Source organism: Numida meleagris, chromosome 2 (genome assembly GCF_002078875.1).
Source record: "Numida meleagris isolate 19003 breed g44 Domestic line chromosome 2, NumMel1.0, whole genome shotgun sequence".
In the NCBI taxonomy this organism is placed as follows: domain Eukaryota; kingdom Metazoa; phylum Chordata; class Aves; order Galliformes; family Numididae; genus Numida; species Numida meleagris.
Window position 1 is genome coordinate 18962235 of NC_034410.1, and position 20365 is coordinate 18982599.

General features: G+C 36.3%; 1 protein-coding gene across 1 annotated transcript in view; it reads right to left on the reverse strand.

The window, feature by feature from the left end:
- The window catches only part of SLC39A12 (solute carrier family 39 member 12), a 34457-nt gene continuing 14304 nt past the window's right edge, over positions 213–20365 (reverse strand). The window contains exons 7-14 of the mRNA XM_021387849.1: positions 18982–19153; positions 16140–16312; positions 14819–14971; positions 13577–13687; positions 11015–11078; positions 7156–7314; positions 5318–5505; positions 213–431 (exon numbers count right to left, since the gene is read on the reverse strand). Coding sequence (XP_021243524.1) covers positions 303–431; positions 5318–5505; positions 7156–7314; positions 11015–11078; positions 13577–13687; positions 14819–14971; positions 16140–16312; positions 18982–19153 — 1149 coding nt within the window. The 3' untranslated portion in view covers positions 213–302. The remainder of the gene's footprint in view (positions 432–5317; positions 5506–7155; positions 7315–11014; positions 11079–13576; positions 13688–14818; positions 14972–16139; positions 16313–18981; positions 19154–20365) is intronic.

Sequence of the window (20365 nt, forward strand, 5' to 3'; positions counted from 1 at the left end):
GGCAGCTATCACTGAGAGCATTCAACTAGAACAGTCTCAATAAAAACTAATCAGAAGCTCCTGTGAGTTTGAGCATGGAGGTCTGGTAAACTCAGTAACAAATAAAACATATTTCTAAACATTTACGTTTACAAAAAGAAAATCCAAAATCTGAACAATAAGTTAATAACTTGAAATAGTTATCTACTGTTCAGATAAAAAATCCCAAAAACTTAATTTATATATTGCTATGGCAGACATGACAAAACTGAACAACACTACCCACTGTCATAAGTGGTACTTCAAGATTTCCAAAAGAAAACTTATATTTTAATTTTCTGTTCATATATAGCCAAGAGTAAGAGGCATAGCCAGCCTAATAGTAATCCAAGGTTCTGTAGAAGAAACATCAACCAGGGTCGCCGTGTCTGAATATGAGTCATTTCAGGAAGCTAAAAAAAGAATAAGACACCAGAATGAGAGCCAGATATATTCATCTCTGGGAAGAAGTCTTATGGGAAAACAAGACAAACTTCATTAAAAAAGGCTTTCAAAATGCTGGGTTTCTGGATATAGCTATTAATCTGTAGCATGTTCTGTACATTGTGACAACACAGATCTAGACACTGAAATACTTCAATTAATAAAATTATATCCATTTTTGTTCTTTCACTAACATCGGCAAGAATAGATGAGATTCCAAAATTTGTTAATAGTAATTTTATACAGCTGTCTGTAAGGAAATTCTTATTTAGTAAAATTAGTGATTCCCTTTTGTGGGAATAAACTAGTTTGAGTTATTTTGTTTCTGTACTATATATAGGGTCAATCCTGCTCCTACTGAAATAATTGGCAACACTCCTACTTACTTGGGCTCTAGTAAGCATGTAAGTAGAAAACAGAATCTAAAAGTTTTAAATTGAGTAAAGCAGCAGCAGCTGTTTATAATCATATTAAAAGCTACTTACATGTTGACCTTCCACCCTACATGATCTCTTTTATCAAAGATTCAAACGAAATATATGTCTCAATAGAATCTGTGAAAATAATGCCTCAGGCTCAGACTCTCAGTATTTATGTTTTGTGTTATTGACATCAGGAGTGATACTAATGACTGCTGATATTTTCACATCCATTTTGGAAATAGAGTAATGGCCCGGTACGGCACTTTTTAATATTTTGTCTATTTTATGTGAACTTCAAAACAAATGAAAATTTGTTAAAAAATGTAGTGAGCTGTCCAGGCACCTTCCCATTATATAGCCTTCCTTCCCCACTGCCAGCCCATGTTGGAATTAATCTGCTCCTTGCCCTTGCACCTTCAGAGCCTCCTTCCATGGGCAGCGCCTTCACTGGGAGGCAGTGAAACAGCACTCAGCAAGGAAGCTGCTGGGGCACATTTACCCCTGTTTGCCTCTATGCTTATCCTTTCCTCCGTTAGAATGAGGTTTCTGTCTCTGCTTCTTTTGCACTCCTCTGGAAGTTGATATGGGCCCAAATGAAGTCTTTATAGTGAAAAGTCTGCCTCCGCTTTAAAGGTTTGAATAAAAATAACAGGCAAACCCAGAAGTCCTAAATCTTTGCAACAACTGGGCAGTGGTTTAAATTATGATACAAATTTGCATCTTAAAAACTCATATAATTATGTTTAATATATATTTAAGAGTCATCAGAAACATGGAGGAAATGCAAACACTTCTGATGTAAATCAAAATCTGAACTGACATCACATCTGTGTTCAGAATATGTGTTTCTTTATTTTGTATACAAATAAAAACTATTAATTAAGATCCAGGCCTGAATCCAGGACTTCAGCTTAGGACTCTTGTCTTATTAGTTTAGCCTTATAATCAGACTTTTACTGCCTTCCCCAGCACATGGATGAACAAGTTCTCTGATAACCTACAAGAAGAAACATTTGCCCTTCTACCGCAAAAGCTACTTTTTTCTCATACTGGTGTCAGTGCCGATTTATGTTACACACATGGCACAGCAGGCTGCTAAGAATGCTTTAAAAAAGAATCCTCAGCAGGCAGTACCATTTCAGTGTCCAATATAGACCTCCACTCCCTCCATCTAATATGCATGTTTCCAAGTGCACAGACCATTTTAATGGCCTTGCCTAGTGGGACATCCCTGCTTATCTCTCTGACAATAAAGGCTGATTGCTGTCCCAGTATCAGCTGTGGTTCCCCTTCCCTGTGAACCTGCTGTACAGAAACGGGCATAGCACAGCAGAGAGAAATGCTATGGTTGGGAAGCATGAGGAGATTCAATTAGCTATTCAGTGGTGTAACACCACCATTTAATAGCACCATATTCAAGCTGTTGGAAGAAAAAGAGTTACTGTTAACTGAATGGCTATTTTGTTCCTGTTCCAGCTCATGTTTTTATAATGAGCAAACAAAGGACAGGAAGAATTAGCAAGTACAATGCTGAATGAAGGAATGGGGGCTCTCAGCCATGTGCTGGTTAAACACAAGCTCTACCAACATGGGGTACAGCTGCTGTACCACAACAACACAGTAAGCCACTTTCAAAATACTCTTTTGTCTCTGAAATCAGAAAGATTTTTAAGGTTAGTCAGAGAAAACTTCAGGTAGGTGCCTCAGAGAGTGGTTGGCTAGCTCATATTTCTTGGATGCTTTTATACCTTTTACTGCTCTTATCCTCTTCCTTTTAAATTAGATGAGTCTTTTCTTGTCAAGAATAAATGAGCCTACATAATTTGTACAATCACTCATAAAAGACAGCCCAGTCCTTAAGGTTTAATACAATGCATGTAGTTTCATAAATGTTTATCCATAGTGATTACATCACAGATACTCATTGGAGAGGCTGATTAAGGATTTGGAAGTTTGTTTCTCAAGAGGAAAAAGGGATGTGCTTTGTCAAAGAAACAATTCATTAGGAGGGAGTTGCTCTGTTACATTCCATATATTGATGTCTCAAGCTTGATTCAGATTAAATGAATGTTAAAGAAAGCTATGCTTTTAATAGAAGGACTGGTGCAAATAGTGCAATGCTATGATTATAGTTATGACCTTTAAACAGAGGGCAGACAAAAACAGCTCTCTATCTTGCTCATAAAAAGCTGTCAGGGGGTTTAATTTTGGTTAACATCTAAAGCCATGAAGTTACAGGCTTTTACTTACACGTATATCTTGAAGCCATCAATTTATGATGTAATATTTCACCTGTGCATACACATTCACAAGACAAAATACTCCTTTCTACCCTCCCTGATATCTATGAAGATTAAATTTTGCAAAATTACCTGGGTAAAATGATGAAGGCTATAAATAATTTTATCCCTTGCCTTACTCCCCAGATTTTTAATTAATTAGATTACCCTGCTTGTGAATGGAGCCAGAATACCATTTTTTAGGTACAGAAGCAGTTTTGTGTGTTCTATTTGTGCAGTAGTCTCACAGTGCTGTCCTGTCAGCAAGCCTCCACCTTCTATCCCTCAGTTTTCCATAACGCAAAAATCAGTGAGGCTGTTCTGTCACGTTCCATATTTAACCACCAATAGAGGAAGTATGTGAAAGCCCAGAAAACAGACTCTTAAAATTATAGCTTTGGACACCATTAGGTATTTGTATACCTTTGTTAGGAACATTGATAATTGCTGCTTTTAGATGAGAACACAGCAGTGAATAGAAGATATTTCTGTGAAGAAAATTGAAAAATATATAAAGCACTGCAGATTTTCTTTTGTGATGTTCTATGCAAACATGTGAAACGTTTCAGACCTAAAGATTCCCTGTGATATTCAGTGGCTGCACTTCTGGAAAACCCAATAGCAGTTCTTTTGACAAAAGCAGAGAAAAACTGATTGGAGTTCCTTTTGTTCATAGGAGGAATACGAGAGAAATATAAGATTCTCCTCTTTCTCTCTCTTCTTCTACTCACATCAGGGTTATGGAGTTGAGAACAAGTTAAAAACGTGGTGTTGTTAAGGGAGTTTGATCCTTGATGGATTCTGATCCTGCACTGAAGAAAATGTGTGACTAAGCCCTCAGCTACGTTAATAAAACCATGCCTGTTGAATAGGAAGGCAGCAAAACTTCCAAATTTCTCTGTCAGAACAAGATGCGACTATGTAACTTGGTACACAGTGTTCTTGTCTGTTATTCACCACCTTGATCCAGACAGTTAATACATCCACAGTCCTTAGGCAGCTCATAACCCTCATAAGCTCTTAGGAGCATGTTATGTTCACATTACTTCCATTATAGCAGGAAAAAATGGACTGAAATACACCCAAGGTCTAAGGTCAATGACTACAAGTAGATTTTTAAATAGGTTATAATAACGACATGGCATATCAGGTTTCAAATATTATTCTTGAACCTGGAAAATTGTATCATAGACATGAGGTGTGGAGTGGTAGTAAACAGAACGGAGACAGTCAGGCTTAAGAAAAGCACAGTAACAATTCATAAAGAAAGGAAACTCTTTTTTTCCCCTCGATCTAATGACATAATACACTCAGTCTTTGTTCAGAAGCTTGCAAACAACTTTACATTAATATACATTAGCTAAAAAGTGTGACAGAATTATAGTAAGCTGGCAAGATAATTAAGGTCTATGTTGTAATGAGTGTAACATTTAGCCACCTCTTCAATAAATGATGCATCTTGAGGCACCTTCATGAGTTATGACTCCACAACATTCTTCTGTAGTCCTTAGACCTCTCTCTTGTAATGCGTCTTCACATTTTATTTTTCTATAGTTAGATCATTGCTATTGAACTAGGAATATGAAAAATGATGGGAATTATGAGACAATCTAATGGGTTTTGAATTGCTTAGGAACTCATCCAAACCTCTCTGAGGTAGAAAGGCAGGTCAGAGAGAGCACAGGATAAACATCTCACATTTTAGTTCAGAAACTGCAAATTCATGCTGAAATAATGGATTAAGAATATACAGAGAGAGAGAGAGAGAGAGCACAGAGAAAATGTTATCAAGTTATTCAAGATTTTTAAAAGGTCCTGCATGTTCAAATATTTCTTTATGTTATATTCAGTTATCTTTAATTCTTCTATTGATACCTTAACCTGCCTAAAAGTCCTCTTTGTCTCATTCATATGTTACCCTCTTCACAGCTTTATTTCACCCTTTCATTACTAATTACATCTATAGTGGCAGTGACACCAAACAAAACCAGACCATTTTTCTAAGCTCTGTACACATACAGGGCAGAAGACACGCTCTTCCCAAGAAGCCTATGAAATTTCTTTCTCTTCAAGTTCATCTCCCTCCATTCATTTGACACTCATCTGTGAAGTGGCTACGTTAAAAGGAAAATAATAATAGGCAGAATTTCTCACCATTTCTGCTAAAGATAGATACAAGAACATTCCAGCTGTAACAGTAAAAATCCAGTTTTGAATGCATGGATCCATTGATACAGAAAGGCCAATATAAAGCCCTAAGAAAGCCGTTAGTGCACTTATAAAATTCATCAAAATTGCAATCTTCGTGGGGAGCCCTGTACTCAGTAGAACAGCAAAGTCTCCTGCGTAGAGAAATAGACGACAAAAAATTGTTAGTGGCAAATGTGTTTGTAAGATTCTTCATAATAAATTTACAAAGGAGACAGTGAAGGATGGAGGATTGCCCTTAGATTTCTATAAAATTGGTTGAATACTCATCTTGTGTGGAAAAACAACAACCCCAAACAGCTTGTATTTGTTTAGCTGTTCCTAAAGATAGCAGAATATACAGGAGTAGCTTCTGTTAGTTCTCCGTGTTCTGTGACATTTCCAGCTTGGATAAATGCAGAAGGGAAGTCACATGTTTTCCCCAAGTTTCTTAATCTTTCTTGATTGGGAACTTGCAAGTTAAAATCATGTGAGCATATCTACAGCTGGATCTTTTAGTGTTGTACAGGTGCTACAAGTCATAAAAACCTATGCTTGTCCAATTCCAGTTTTTGTTTAATTCCACTCATTTCAGATGTAATTAACTTTAGTAAACCGTATATGAGAAAATCATCACGGATTCTTTTTCTTCTAAAGTAAATTATTTCCTAACAGGCCCACAGCAAATGGTTTAAAAATTCTTCTCTGTGCATTTGGAAATAGCACTTTGACACTGCACCACTGCACCAGAATTAAGAAGGTCTCTTTGGAGTTAGCTGTTTGGTACTTTCATAGTTTCTTCACTATATAAACACAAGTTACCAGCTTTACAAGAATTCCCCATCCACTTTTTGAGGGGAAGAAGTTTTCTACACATACAGCACTTGAAATCTCCAGTCATTTAAAAATAAAAAGAAAGCAGAATGTAAAGTTCTCATTTTGGACTTGCCAGCATATATACCTTCATCAACACAATGTCAGGAACAACTGCAGCCGTACTGAAAGATCTACAACAAGGAGATAATTGGGAAAATTTTTCTATAGAGCTATCTTGCTGTCCTGCCTGCTAGTAAAATGGGTCATATATCTTCCTTTATTATCTTATTAGTCTTGATTATTAGCAGGAATTAGAGTACACTGAAGAATACATTGTTAAATGGCTTTGCTGCATATTGAAACTCTTGCATAGCCCATTGTGTCAGATATGCCATTTGGCACACATGGCTCCTGCTCACAGTTTACAGTTTTCTTCTGTTTAAACACATGAGAATAAAGAGCTACACTGACCTGACAGAATTTACAACTGAAGAAGTGAGATGAGATAGCAGCCAATCATAACAGCAAAGAAGTCTCCACTTCTCTTTTAAGGGGAACAGAGAAGTACAAACCCTTTTCATATATTCATCCCACATGTATCCATTTAACATGTTTTAATCAAAGAATCGTTTGAGTTGGAAGGGACCTCTAAAGATCATCTGGTCCAACTCCCCTGCAATGAACAGGGACACCTACAGCTAGATCAGGTGCTCAGAGCCCCATCCAGCCTGACCTTGAGTGTCTCCAGGGATGAGGCATCCACCACCTCTCTGGGCAACCTGTTCCATTTCCTCACCACCATTACTGTAAAAAACTTTTTCCTTATATCCAATCTAAATCTCCTGTCCTTTAGTTTGAAACCATTTCTCCTTATCCTATCAATGATGGTGCTACAAGCAGTTCCCACTTATATAATGCAGGAAAGAATTATCTGGAAAACCTGTAACTACAAAGCCAGTCAGGAATATACATATATATATATGTCTTACCCATTTCATGAGGAATTTCATGGCATAAAATAGCAATAGTCGTTGTCACACCTGTTTCTGTTGAGGATGAGAATGCTGCTCCTATTACCAAGCCATCAGCAAAATTGTGAAGACTGTCACCCACCAAAACCATGACTGCTAACAAGCTAATTCTCTTATCTAGGAAAAGAAGAAAAAGAAACAAGCAACAAAAATGCCCAGAAGTTTAAACACAAACATATTATAATTTTGCTATGTTACAAATGTTTGCTTTTGTTGTTTTTTTTTTTTTTTGTGAATTCACATATAACAGAAAAGTCACAGCAAACAGAGGACAACGTTTCTCTTTTCTGCCCTTGTCATCGCACTTCTTTCAAAACACTTGAAATGAAAAAGTAGGTTGTAGAATCATTCAGAGATTAAAATACAAGAAACTATCTTCCTGCTTTTGTTTGTTTGTTGAGTCCAACCTCATGATATGCCCTAAGGGTTTCCATTAATCTTTCTTTGATTGGTGAAATTTTCACAAGTTTTCCTGTATCCTGTGTTTCTTTTCCTTAAGAGGTGGGAATTTTTACACCATCATGCTCAGAATTGTATAGCTACAATGAAGTCAAATATTTAGTGTCACGCAGCTGATCATTTTAATGCTGTAAAGCATAATGCTTTACAGCATAATAATGATGAATTGTATTTTCAGAGTATGCTTTTTACGAGATTGCATTAAGTGGAGAGAAAGAGATAAAAGGCAATAAGCCCCAGAGTATCACTATTAGTGCAGTGTTACAGCATCATTTCCAACTTTTGTTCCAATCAATTAACAGCAGTTATGCTCATAGTGCTCAGTCGTCTACCGCATCACTCACAGATGTAGGCAGCTGTTTTTTCCTTCCCATACTGTTCAGTGAAATTAGCGTGGACAGCACTTTTGATGCTTGTGACATTTAGCAAGACTTTTTGACACGAGAGGAAAGGCACTAGATGCGATATCAGTGTTGATATCAAGGCAGGGAATTGAACACTCTCTGTCCAGTCTGTAACCCAGACAGCTGGGCAGCATGCTGAGTAGACTTACAGGAGGGATTTCATCTCTTCAAGTAGCAGTGAGCCCTATATTTAGGCTCAATGTCTAGGCTTTGCAACAAATTTTATAGGCTCCCTGAAGCTATCCACAATCCATTTTACCAGCAATCTTACAAGCAGGACCTTCTAAGGCCTCCCAGGAAACTCATCCATCTTCCCTCTATGCAGAAAAGACAGTTCACCTTGCTAAGGCTTGTATTTATGCCTGGAGAAGTGAGGTCATGATTTGGGCTGTAAGCATCATGTGTTTTCCCCAAGTGTTGCTGACCCCACACAGACATAATGTGACAGACTAGGGAGCTGTGCAGAACTGACTGAATATTGTTATTACAAGGCTTTACCTCAGTAATGTTGTTCCAGAGGTGACCATTCTATAGTAATGAGGGAGATGTTTTTCTTATGAAAACTGCCTAGAACTGAAGCTTTCAGGCTATTATAAAAAAGCCAACACATTACATATGAAAGCCTAACAACTGTATTCAGAAAATCCTCCTCAGTTGCCTGGGAGCTTTGCGGGTTCAGAGCAATTGGCAGACCTGTTAGATTTCCCTGCCAGCTTCCAGAGCCAGACATGGATGTCCCCAGTTTGCAGAGTTCTTTCTAAACACTATGTGCAGTTTATAATCAATAGTGCAGAGCATGAGTTACACAGAAATAATAGATTGCTGCACTACGTTAAGGTTGTGACTGGTAATAAGGACTGGTGAGGATGAAATCAGGGCCTGCCCTGAGATATTATTAGTCTGTTTTATGCAAGGAGCTGATTATTGAAAAAGACTTAGCATAATTACTGGAACTCATTCCAGTGTGTTGTTTATAATATAACACAGGGGTCAGGTTAACATTATGGAGCTCAGATGTAAACATCATGAACTTACTCAACTGAAAGTTAAGAAGACACATATATAAACAAATTGGAATGATTTCTTTGCTTTTTGCCAATTTTAGAGCACCTTAGTTACTAGCAATTGTCTCACTGCATTACACTGCTGCAACTATAACTGTTAACTATCAAATAGCCACAACAATTTCTATAAAGCCTCTTGCTCTTGAACAATCCTACCCTTATTTTCATAACTTTATCTGTTGAAATAAGGAGATTGATACTCATTGCAAATTCTATTCCATAAATTTCCTAATAAAGCTAATGAGTGCAGGACTCCCACCAGGGGATCATGCTTTTTGAGCTCTGAATATGAGTTTAAAGCAAACATTTATCCGTAAATAGATCTATTTTTTTCAATATATTCATTACTCGCACAGCAAGAATATTTGTTAATATAATATCTGAGAATACAAAAGGAAAAATGCTACTGTTTTATCTTTCAAGATGTTGGTAGAATGAGAGTGGATATATGAGAAGCAGAGGGCCAGTAGAAAGATCTTTTTCTTCCAGTAGCTCCTTGCTTTCTGAGTTACTCAATGGCTGTCTAAGGGGCTGCCTCCTCCCACAGTCCTACCTGAAATGCATTTCTGGAGTTGTCAGGCTTCTGTCTTATGGTGTCAGATTCCATTCCCTTTGAGGATAGAATTAACACTGAGCTCAGCGCATTTATGCTTTGAGCTCCTTGAAAAAAACCTGTTATGACAGTAGCTTGAAAATAGGTATTCTCAAGAAAAAAAAAAGCCAAACCAACCAATCAACAACAACAACAAAATAACTAAGAAACCCACAAAGCAACTCTCCTTCCTTAACACAGTTTCACTTACTGGTTTCTAATATAAAGGTAAAAAATGAACCGTGAGGAAGAAATGGAAGCAAAGTATATTAGGCAGAAAGTACACCAAATTTAGTTACACACCTTCGGCAACTAATAACATTGGGATCACTAGAAATCTGTTTCTGCCCAGCAGGGAGTTATGCCTGAACAGAATGGAAACATCTAGAGATGGACTAGACAGTTCCACTGAAATTGGCACTGGATTGTGTACTGCTGGATAGGTGAGACTGAAGAAATGGAAATCTAGTTTTCAAATGTCTCAGAAATGGAAATGAAGTCCACAAGAACAGAAAGGAATATTAAAAACCTAGAAGAAGATAGTGAAATTGTTAAACAAAACAACTCATGACATGAGATTTGAGATTAAAAAAAGGGAGGTTGATTACAGTAAATAAATTGATTTCAATTAAATGCTTTTCTCTCCGTTGAATGACTTCAATACTACTAAATTCAACAAGGTTACACAAGTACAGTCAGTTTGGCTTATGCTCTGTTTTCCCATTTCAAGGACTAAGCAGCATTGAAACAGAGAAGACAAGAATTACTTCAGTGCTTTCTGAAGAAAACAGTTTATCCTAAAACTGAGAGCCATCCTGAGTGCAGAATTCCATCCATGTAATAAATCATTTCTAGTTCAAAGGGGCTGTTGCTTTACCACGTAAGAGAAGAAGGAAGCAGAATTATACTAACGTAGTGAGCCAACAAAAGAGCAAAACAAAATACAGTCATTTCACTACCTTCAGAAAAAAGGTCCCAGCAAAGTTTACAATTATAAAAAGCTGTTTCATATTACATTTTGACTGTTTCTTTTGAAGCACAGGATTCAGAAAAATAGTTTGCAACAGTGAATAAACAAACACTAAAGAGTGGACACCATAAGATTAATGAACTTCACAACTACAGGGTTGGCAGTTGTAAAGTCTTTAAGCAGTGATCTAATTATGTATCCAAGCACCATCAGATGCGGTGATGTAGCACACAGCAAACACAGAGCTAAGCCAACTTCACACTTTCTATTCCATCTTAGGTCTGAAAGCTTTTTCTATTGCTTGCCTGGTCTTTTTATTGATACTAACTTTTTGTGCTGATCATCTTGTTGCCTGGAGGAACTTCAGCAGACTCAGAATCTTCTGGGCTTCTCTAATTAAAAGGAAAAATAATAGATCAGTGTTCAGAGGCTATTCCCACTGCTGCTATAAATATAGGAAAATATAAAGTAATTCATGCATTTTGAAACAAAGATTGCTGCTGCCATTTCCATAGATATAATTAGGATTATATTTTGAGTGCTGGCAGTGTGATTGATATTGCAGAAAGAAATTAAAAAATATAAACCTTTGCTCAGAAAAGATTACAGTAATTCAAGTAGGAAAAAAAGGGATTCATAAGCACTTTTGTAATCCCCCCCAAAATCATGCTTCTGCTTGAATACACAAATATCTGAGCCAAATGTAGAACTATAAAGGACATCATAATTCAAATTTTATCTTTCAAGTTTGTCATAAAAAGACGATTGTAGTTTCCTGCTGGATAGAGGATTTACAAGGAAAATGTGCATATACCAGTCTCCCTGGTGTTCCATGACTTTCGCAGTTGCTCTTTGAAAATATAAGGATAAAAGAGATGATCATATGTCTCACAATAGCTAGAAGCACTGCAGCTGAGTTCTCCTTCCCTCCTCTCCCTGTTGTTTGTAAAGCTGTTTGCTTAAAAGCAAAAAATGCAGCATGTGCAATTGTTAAAATGTAGCCCAACAGGATGTATTTCATTTATGTTCAGAACAAAAACTGTCCTGTCACAGTTATTGAAACACTCTTCCAGGAAATAGGAAAAAAATATTTTTAAAAAAAGTTTTTTATTCTTCATGGTGAACAGACCCCAGTGCTCTGCCTCTTGGCCTTTCATTAGGGCTTGATCATCACCAGGCATCCCTGGCCAGGCATAATAGCTCATGAGCACACTGTACTGCATGCTTTACCCGTAGTAAAGAAGTAAAGATACAGCAGCTTTGTTCTTGCCCCAGAGAGTTAATCTGATGCATCAGCCCTAATGTTTAATTACGGAAACTGCAACTGTGGGAAGAGAAGAGAGAAGGTGAGGAATGTCTCTGTCTGACCCTCTAGCTTCCTGGGACTTTTCTTTCTGACTAGAGAAATTAGATATTTATGTAAGGGTGAGACATGCCAAAAAACTTATTTGTTCCAAACTAGGAAAGTTGAATTACTAATCACTATCTTTTTCTGTTTTGTTGTCCAAAAAAAGCATAAAAAGCATATTAAAGCTATTATGGCAGCCAGTGAAGAGTCAACAACGGCCCAGAAGCGTGCTTTGTTAGGGTCAGCAACTACCACTGCAAAAACTATAGCAGAGATGTGTATTGGCTGCAAAACAGGATATGTTTCTTGGCTGGTATTAGCTTGGTCGTGGTGTGGGATTTGTACTGTACAGGCATGAGGAGCAAAAGGAAAGGATTTGGTTTTAAAGTTCTATATTGTAAAGGAAAAATAAAAGTCTTTAATTCCCATGATTGAATCCAGCCATATGAATTCCAGTAATTGTTTAGCTTCTCTTATAATATTTATTCACATGCCACTTCTTTGAACTCTGAGTCAAAACTGCAGGACTAATCACTGACCTGAAGGATTTACAAGCTTTTCTTAGTCAACCAGTGTTTTTCTTACTATTACTCACATGACTCTGAAAAAATTGGCTGCTCTTGTACAAACTAGCTAAGTCAGACTAGTTTGTGTGATATACATAACTTTAGGGTGATCTTGCAGCTGAAAGGAAGGACTAGATTGTTCATCACCATAAACAGGAAGCTATGACATGACTCACAAATTAGTAAACATTCTTCACTAGGCTGTTTGCTCTGCATTCAAGTGACAGTTTCTCAACTGTGCTTCAGAGAAGAGCAGTGGCTCATGAGACTCTTACCCATCACAGCTGCTTGTTAAAATGGAATTCACATTATGGAAGGTCTCTGATTTAAATTACCAGGAACATATATATACGTATTACGTATAAGGTGAAGAAATTGGTTGGAAAAAGAGAAAATGGGTTAGAAATAATGAGTGAATTTACTTTGCAAAGACAAATCTGTCTGTGTATCCTCCACAGATGGACAGGAAATTATGTAATTTCTTACAGGTAAGCGCTGCTCCCAGATACCCAACTTGGTTGTATTACTCTCCAAAATTGTGGAAAAAAGCACCCAAGAAAAGGCCAAGATTTCCTCTGTTCAGTACTTATACACTTAACTCTCACTGCAGAAAATCCCAAAGTCTTTCCAATGGGAGTGTCTGCCCTTACATATAATATAATTTTAAAAAGAAGAGAGAAAAGAAATCTTCAAAAATTTTCTCAACAGTAAGTAGTACAGGATGTGTGTAGTTATATTGATCTGGTACACACTTAAGAAAAGTCATTAGAAAAATTTGTGTTTGAATTTTCTCTGTAAAAGCTTACTATAAGCTTCAAAATCTATACATTCCTGACAATCATGTCATATAATAAAGGAAAAATCAATAAAGAATAAAAAATAATACTGATTTATTATACTAATTTGGTTCATTTTTTTGAGGAACAAAGAAAGAAGAATATAAAAATCAGGGAAGCATTTCATATTGGTAACCTACCAACTGTATGGTTGAAGTAGATTTGTCTCTGCCTGAATGTTCATTTAATTCAGATTCCACTGGAAGATCATGGGAATGTTCCCAGTGCCCATTAACTAAAGAAAGGCCCTGCTGAATGAAGATGCTTTGCAATTAGTTCTTAAACCCAAGGAACACAGGTGCAGCCTCTCTCAAAGTTCTGAGAAAGTTCAGCATTTACAAAAATTGTATTTATTGGCTGGCGTCAACATTTCCTATTGCTTATTCGGTTAAAAAAAGCCTGAAAATTGAATCAAATATATCATGAATGATCATAATGGCTTGTGGAAAGATACTTTGTTTTGAAGGTGAAGATGAAAAATTGTTCAAATGTTTTAAAACTTTTTTTAATTGTGAGATGATGATAATGCACCTCTCTCCAAGTATGCAACATTAGTGACAACTTCTTTACCAAACTATATATATCAATATCATCAAAATATTCTCATTCCATTAATTTCACATAATATTCTTGCGGCTGACTCAAAGATAGGGAATAGGGACTCAGTACTAAATATCTAAATCAGTCCAGTCATTAAACACTCTCTGTAAAACACAACAAGCTAAGATTACAATTAGCTTTCTTAAGTGACATTAAATAGCCTCTCATGCTGAGAAACTTAACGAGCTATCACACTGTTATATTATATCCTTGTGCGCAGTCATATTGTCAGGCATCAACTGCACATAGATAAGACAACAGAATTACTATAAGCATGGAACTGAGAAGGCAGATATTATTAATATAACATTGGGTACTATTGACCACAAAATTTATATTAAATTTTCAAAAACATTGGGATAAGGGTTAAAACTATTTAGAATTTTAAGATATTATTCTTCAAAATATATTGTGCTTTCATCTCTGTCTTCCTTCTCTTCAAACTGTGCCTGGAGTAAATGACTATCATTATTATTTCATATGGACAAAAACTCTTCACCTAAACCACTCCTAGTATACTTAGAAAATACATTCAATTAACTGTTTCCTTTGTTGAACTACAAATATGGGGATCACATTCATGGAGCATATAAGTCTATGGAGCAAAGTGAAATAGAAATCAAAAGTCAATCTGGTAGGAGCAGTTTAGTAAGCAACTTTCCATGTTTCCTTTCACTCAAAGAAGTGATAACTAACTTCTATAGTCATTTTAACAATTTGTACATTGCAAAATCTCTAAATGGAAGGGATTTTTTAAAAGGACAAAATGTACAAAACTTTACCTGTTCATGTGGTGTTACCAAAAGAAAGAAACATTTTTCAATCAGAAAAAATCCATGAATCCCTCCAATTATTCCCAAAAGTTTCCAGATATATTCTTTTCCCTCATAGAAATGTTCTACCTCTTGTGCTTCATGTTTATGTAAACCAAGAGTCTAAAAAGAGACAAAGTAAAAAAATTAAGTGGTAATGTTTTAACTTTTGCTAAAGCAATTTATCATATGTCAATTTGTTCTCAAGATTTTCTTTTCCCACCTCTTTCAATTTAAATTGTGTTTTGAGCTAATCAACAGAGTAGAGAGATGAGATGAGATGAATTAACATAAGCCTTCATCATCTCTCAATGTTCAAAGCTGCATTGTTTCAAGAGACAGTTATATAAAATTGTCCTTCACACATTTTCAGAGGATATATTTTTGAAGTCAAAAAAGTTGCTTATGTCATCTTCAGATTTAAAGTTCAAACTGAAAATAATCTGGAAGGCTTTCTGCTGGTAAGTGCTTCCATTTTTGCCCAGGAGAAAACAGTAGCCTTACTTTGCTTCCCTTCAGAAAGAAGGAACTTTAAAAGTTGCCGGATGCATCACTGAAAAATGGTGAAGAATACTTTCAAACGTAAATATGTTCATTAAAGGAAGGTATTTGTCTGATACTCATCGAGAATTGCCTTCTTTAACTACTCTCCCAGTTCCACTTCCAGAGGTAATGCATAAAGTACAAGAACATTTCAACCAGAATCATTCATGAAGGCATGAAACTCTTTAAATGACCAATAGAAGTCTCCTTGTAACAGTTGTGCCATATCAGAGGAAACTCAGTCAAAAATAAATGAATACACAATGGAAAATTTGTTTCTGTTTTACACACTGCATATTCTTAAAATTCATTCTGCGAATTTTGGAAGAAATTGTATCATTCATGCTGTTCAAGGCAGTAGCATTAACTTGGTTGAGGGCCCCAGGATCTGCCTTATAGAACATTTGAACAAATTATCCTGCAGTCTGTTAAAGAATCTGCCTCATGAAAGCAGCTGAAGAACCTGCCTTGCGCAGGACTTGTGGGTTATCTGAAAAGACTTTGTGGAATGGGAACCCTATTTTCTCTGAATTAATCATTCACTGAATTCTGCTTCTTACTCCTTGGAATCTCCCTCTAACTACAAAGTGTAGATATATTTGGAATGCTAAATTGTTGATTCACAGATTCATGGGAAGCTTTATTTTTAAACATAGTAATATTAGCCAGGTTTAAATGAAACTTTCCTCTGTATGTCACTGTGTGCATATGCTAAGATCTTAAAAATATTTAAATGTATATTACCTACCTGAGGGATAAGGTGTAGCAATGCATCTCCAGAAAGGGTTCCAACAGCCAAACCAACAAACAGCTGTAAAATGAGTGTATAGATTTCTTGACAGGAGTTAAATAAAATTAAGGTCGTACCAAACATAGATCCAACAGTAATAAGTAAAACTGCAACAGTGCTGTAACCATACTCTGTAGGAAAAAAATAAAATAAAAATAATAAAAAAAAACAAGTGTGCTTTTAACCATTCAGTATCTGCATTTGCATTATACTGTATTTGAGTCTTTGTTTTATATTTGTTTTTGAGGCTACGAAATGATTCATTGTGCTACATTTATTTTTTCTAGTCACATGTGATACAGATGACAGTTAGAAGCCTAAAAAATCATTTTTTTCAGGCTTTACAGTTAATACAGTCTAATATCTTCAAGTTTCAGGCCTTAAAGTGCTGAGTAGAACATAACTGTGCCAATTAGAGAGGCACAGAGCAGCACAGTGATTGCTGGTCTGCATTTGTTCCCTGTCTTAACAGGTTTGTGCTTGTTTCTCTATGTCATCACCTGTGTATTTTTACAGTCAACACCACATTATTAACTAAACCAGTAAAGAGATCAAGGCCTAAAGCTTCAAATGAATGCAGGCATTTAGTTTAGTATCTAGTTGTAAACCTATTGGTTCACATATTGTTTACAAATGTGCTGTGGGCATGCATTCCTTTAGTCATTGCATCAGGACCAGCAACTTATTTTTCCCAGGTTACTGGGATTTTTGGAAGGTTACTCTTATAATTCTCTAATACACTGTTCCTGTTTCCAACCTCTTGCACAGTATGAATCCTGATTAATCTGTATGAAAGTCTTATGATGGAGGTAAAACACTGATGAAAAACAGACATAAAGGAACTAATGCCAAAATATTCAAAAGTGTCACTTAATGTTTCACACTTTAATAGCTCAACACCTCATAAAATCAGACAGTAAATCCCACAGACTGCACATCCAATAGGTTATAGTAGATACTGATGGAGTTCAGGCCCTGATGATCTATCCAAAACAGCACAGCCTGTCAGTAAAATAGAACTAAGAATAAAATTAATGAGCATATGCTCAGGTCAGATGTAGGTCAAACACGAAGTCCATTGCTTGTCTGTGTCAAGCCAGCAAAAGTATCCCCGTGCTCATGGAAACCATTCTTAACCAAGCATGGGGAAAAGGCTGCACAAAGGGCTCTGGCTTCTTCCCCTTTGTGTTTGTATAGTTCTTCCTCATCTACTCAGATCTAAATGTTTCTGAGATCATTAAAATGTCAGTGATCCGGCTGACAGTTAGGAAATTCTCACACATGCTGTGAAACTACCATGAACCTTGTACATGACCTGGGTACGTTCCTTATTTTCTCGGTCCCTTGATTTCCCATCTGAAAAATGAGCATATAACCATAGCATAGAAAAGATAAAAGAATTAAAGTCTGCAAAATATTCAGATAATGAGAAGAGAAAGAACATAAGAAAGAAGGACTGCTACCTTTTTGGGAGCTTTAATGATTCCCCCTACTCTGTACATTTCTTTATCCTGTAACTATTTCTGAGATATCCGTTATGTTCTTCAAATGTATTTTAATTCTTCTAATTCCTTTTCTAATGCATTTTAATTCATTCTCATAGTTCGATTAATCTGCACACCGTGGAATCATATCTCAACTCATTCCCACAAACTGACTAATGTGTCTAGCTTAAAGAAGAGACATATTTTAGAGACTGAAAGGTCTGTTCCGGAAAAAGACTGTTGGCCAGCTAGGATGTAAGAAAACTTATTAGTTCCTAATGGATCTAGTCTTCTAGAGCTAGCAATGTAGATGTTAGGATAAAGGTATTGAAGGTGCTGATCTTCAGCCTGACAAGTTTTTCCAGGAACATTAAAAGAGATGCTCTCAGTGCAAGTGATTATTGTCAGATGCTCATTCCTTGTTGCTCATTCCTGGCTCCCAAACCTCCTGCCAGAAACTAACACTTCCTGTCATATAGCAGCACATCTATGGTTCTAAACATTTCCCAGAATGTTGCATGTTTAAACTAAAAACAAACATCAGAAACATATTAAGAAGCCCTTAGTTCAGATCAGATTCAATTTTTTTTTCTGATGGTGGACTAGAGAGTGGTGAGAGAAGAAGCTGTATCAGCAAAAATGGTGGGGCAGATATGCCTGGAAGCAGTGGCATGTGAGGGCTATGACTGCAACTGGAAACAAGCTGTCTGATTATCCTCTGACTCAGCCCTTGTTCCAGCTCTAACACACAACCTCTACTGCCCATACAATTTGTTTTGTTAGTTTTTATTTTCACAGTAATATGCCCAAACTTTCTCTGCTGTAAAATATCACAGTGTGAGAAATCAGTAATGTTCACACAGAATTTATCTGTATTAAGCATTTGCCACACCATGGTATAAAATGACAGCTAACATAGTGTTGAGGCTATATACGTAAAACCAGTGTAATGACTTCAGTATAAACCTTGCAGAAATTTTGTAAAATTTCTGCCCAGCAGCCCACTGATGAGGGCCCATTGCAGCTCACCTGCTGCCTACAGCAAGCACTCCTCTAAGAAATGGGGAAAAGAAATCTCACATATTAAACAATTCTGTTTAATGTAAAATCGAAACCACTGAATCCCCTCACTTCTCAATATAATGTTATTATCTGGCATGCATGCTATGAAATCATGCAGTGCGGAAAATTACAGAGAGCATAAATCTCATCCTGTTTGGTTTAAGGCTAATCATGAATGAAATGTTTTCAGAAGCCCCTGCACCTCTTCACCTGAGTTGGAACAACGCTATACTGATAACAGCAATATAACTCACTTTCCAAAGTTGTTGGTGGAAGCTTTTTCTGCTTGGATTCAGGAAGCTGACATGAACAACTTAATAGCTGCTGAACGATGGCTGGACTCATTTGCTCGAAGTGCTCTTTGGAAATGGGTGAAGAACTATTTTTTAAAAATATGTTCACAAGTTCACCAGCAGAGAAACAAACCTATGTAGAAATAGATACAAAATTATTGAGTATGTTGCATGCACCCACACTTTATCCTCAGGTGAAATATGTAATCTCAGGAGAACAGATGGCTATACAATGTAGAAAAACTTGTTTTCCACATACACAGTTCTGGTTAGGTTATTTCAATTACTTCAATTATTTCTATTTTTTTTCATTGAAACTTAATATTAGTAAATATTTCAGAAATATTAGAACTCTGTTAATACCATCTGAGGATCTGACATAATAGCTCTAGATGTTTTATTATTGTATCTGCTAACAAGTCATGATCTTTGCTATTAGTCTAATACTGCTCTGTGACAAGGCAGTACTGAAGGTTGTTCTTGTGCTGCATGTTTATATCTTCAGTAAGATATGGGACAAAGTTTGCATTCAAATTCTTTTAACAATGCCACAACACTTCAAGGTCAGCATGATAGCTGTTACACAGTCTAGACTTGGTTTAAAGACTACTTAATTGCATTTTTAGAGGTACATGAGAATTTCAAATACTTTTTGTTCTTGTTATAAAGTCTCTTTTTCAAAAGAAGAAAATTTATTTTGAAAAATTTTGTGAAGAATTGTTCTTCCACCTCCAGGGTGGAATTTCTGGTTAAGTCGCAAGCATACAGCACTAATACTGTTCCAGTGGGAATTTCTGTAAAACCTTTTAAAAAGATGAAATTCATAGCAAAAACTTCCCTTACAGGGAAAACCTTCATTTCTTAACCCCGTCTGATTTTCTGCACTTCAATTCAAAGATAAATATTTTGTTTCTTTCACTTCTGCAATTGAGAATTGAAGAACTCCTGAATATTACTTTTCTAGTAGCTGAAACTTGTAAATTGGTTAGGTTTCTTACAAAGGAAAATCACTATTTAAATAATTTTTAAAAAGTTGTAATTAACCTTACTTTTAAATAACCAAACTGAATATAGAAGTTTTCCTGTACTTGATCATCCATTAGTAAAGTAAAATATGCCTTGCAGCTCTCTAAGAAGTGAGATGAACTGAGCACTGCTACATTGAATCTGAGTATCACACTCAGTTGTTCAGAGCAGTGGGTGATCTTGCTCCCTGAATCTCATCAGTTCCACCAAGTGGAAGGACAGCAGCAAGAGAATTCAGGAACTACCAAAGTAGAAAAAACCTTCAGTTTGTATTCTAGACAGTAATTTTGGCAAAAAGCGCAGAACACCAATGAGCGGT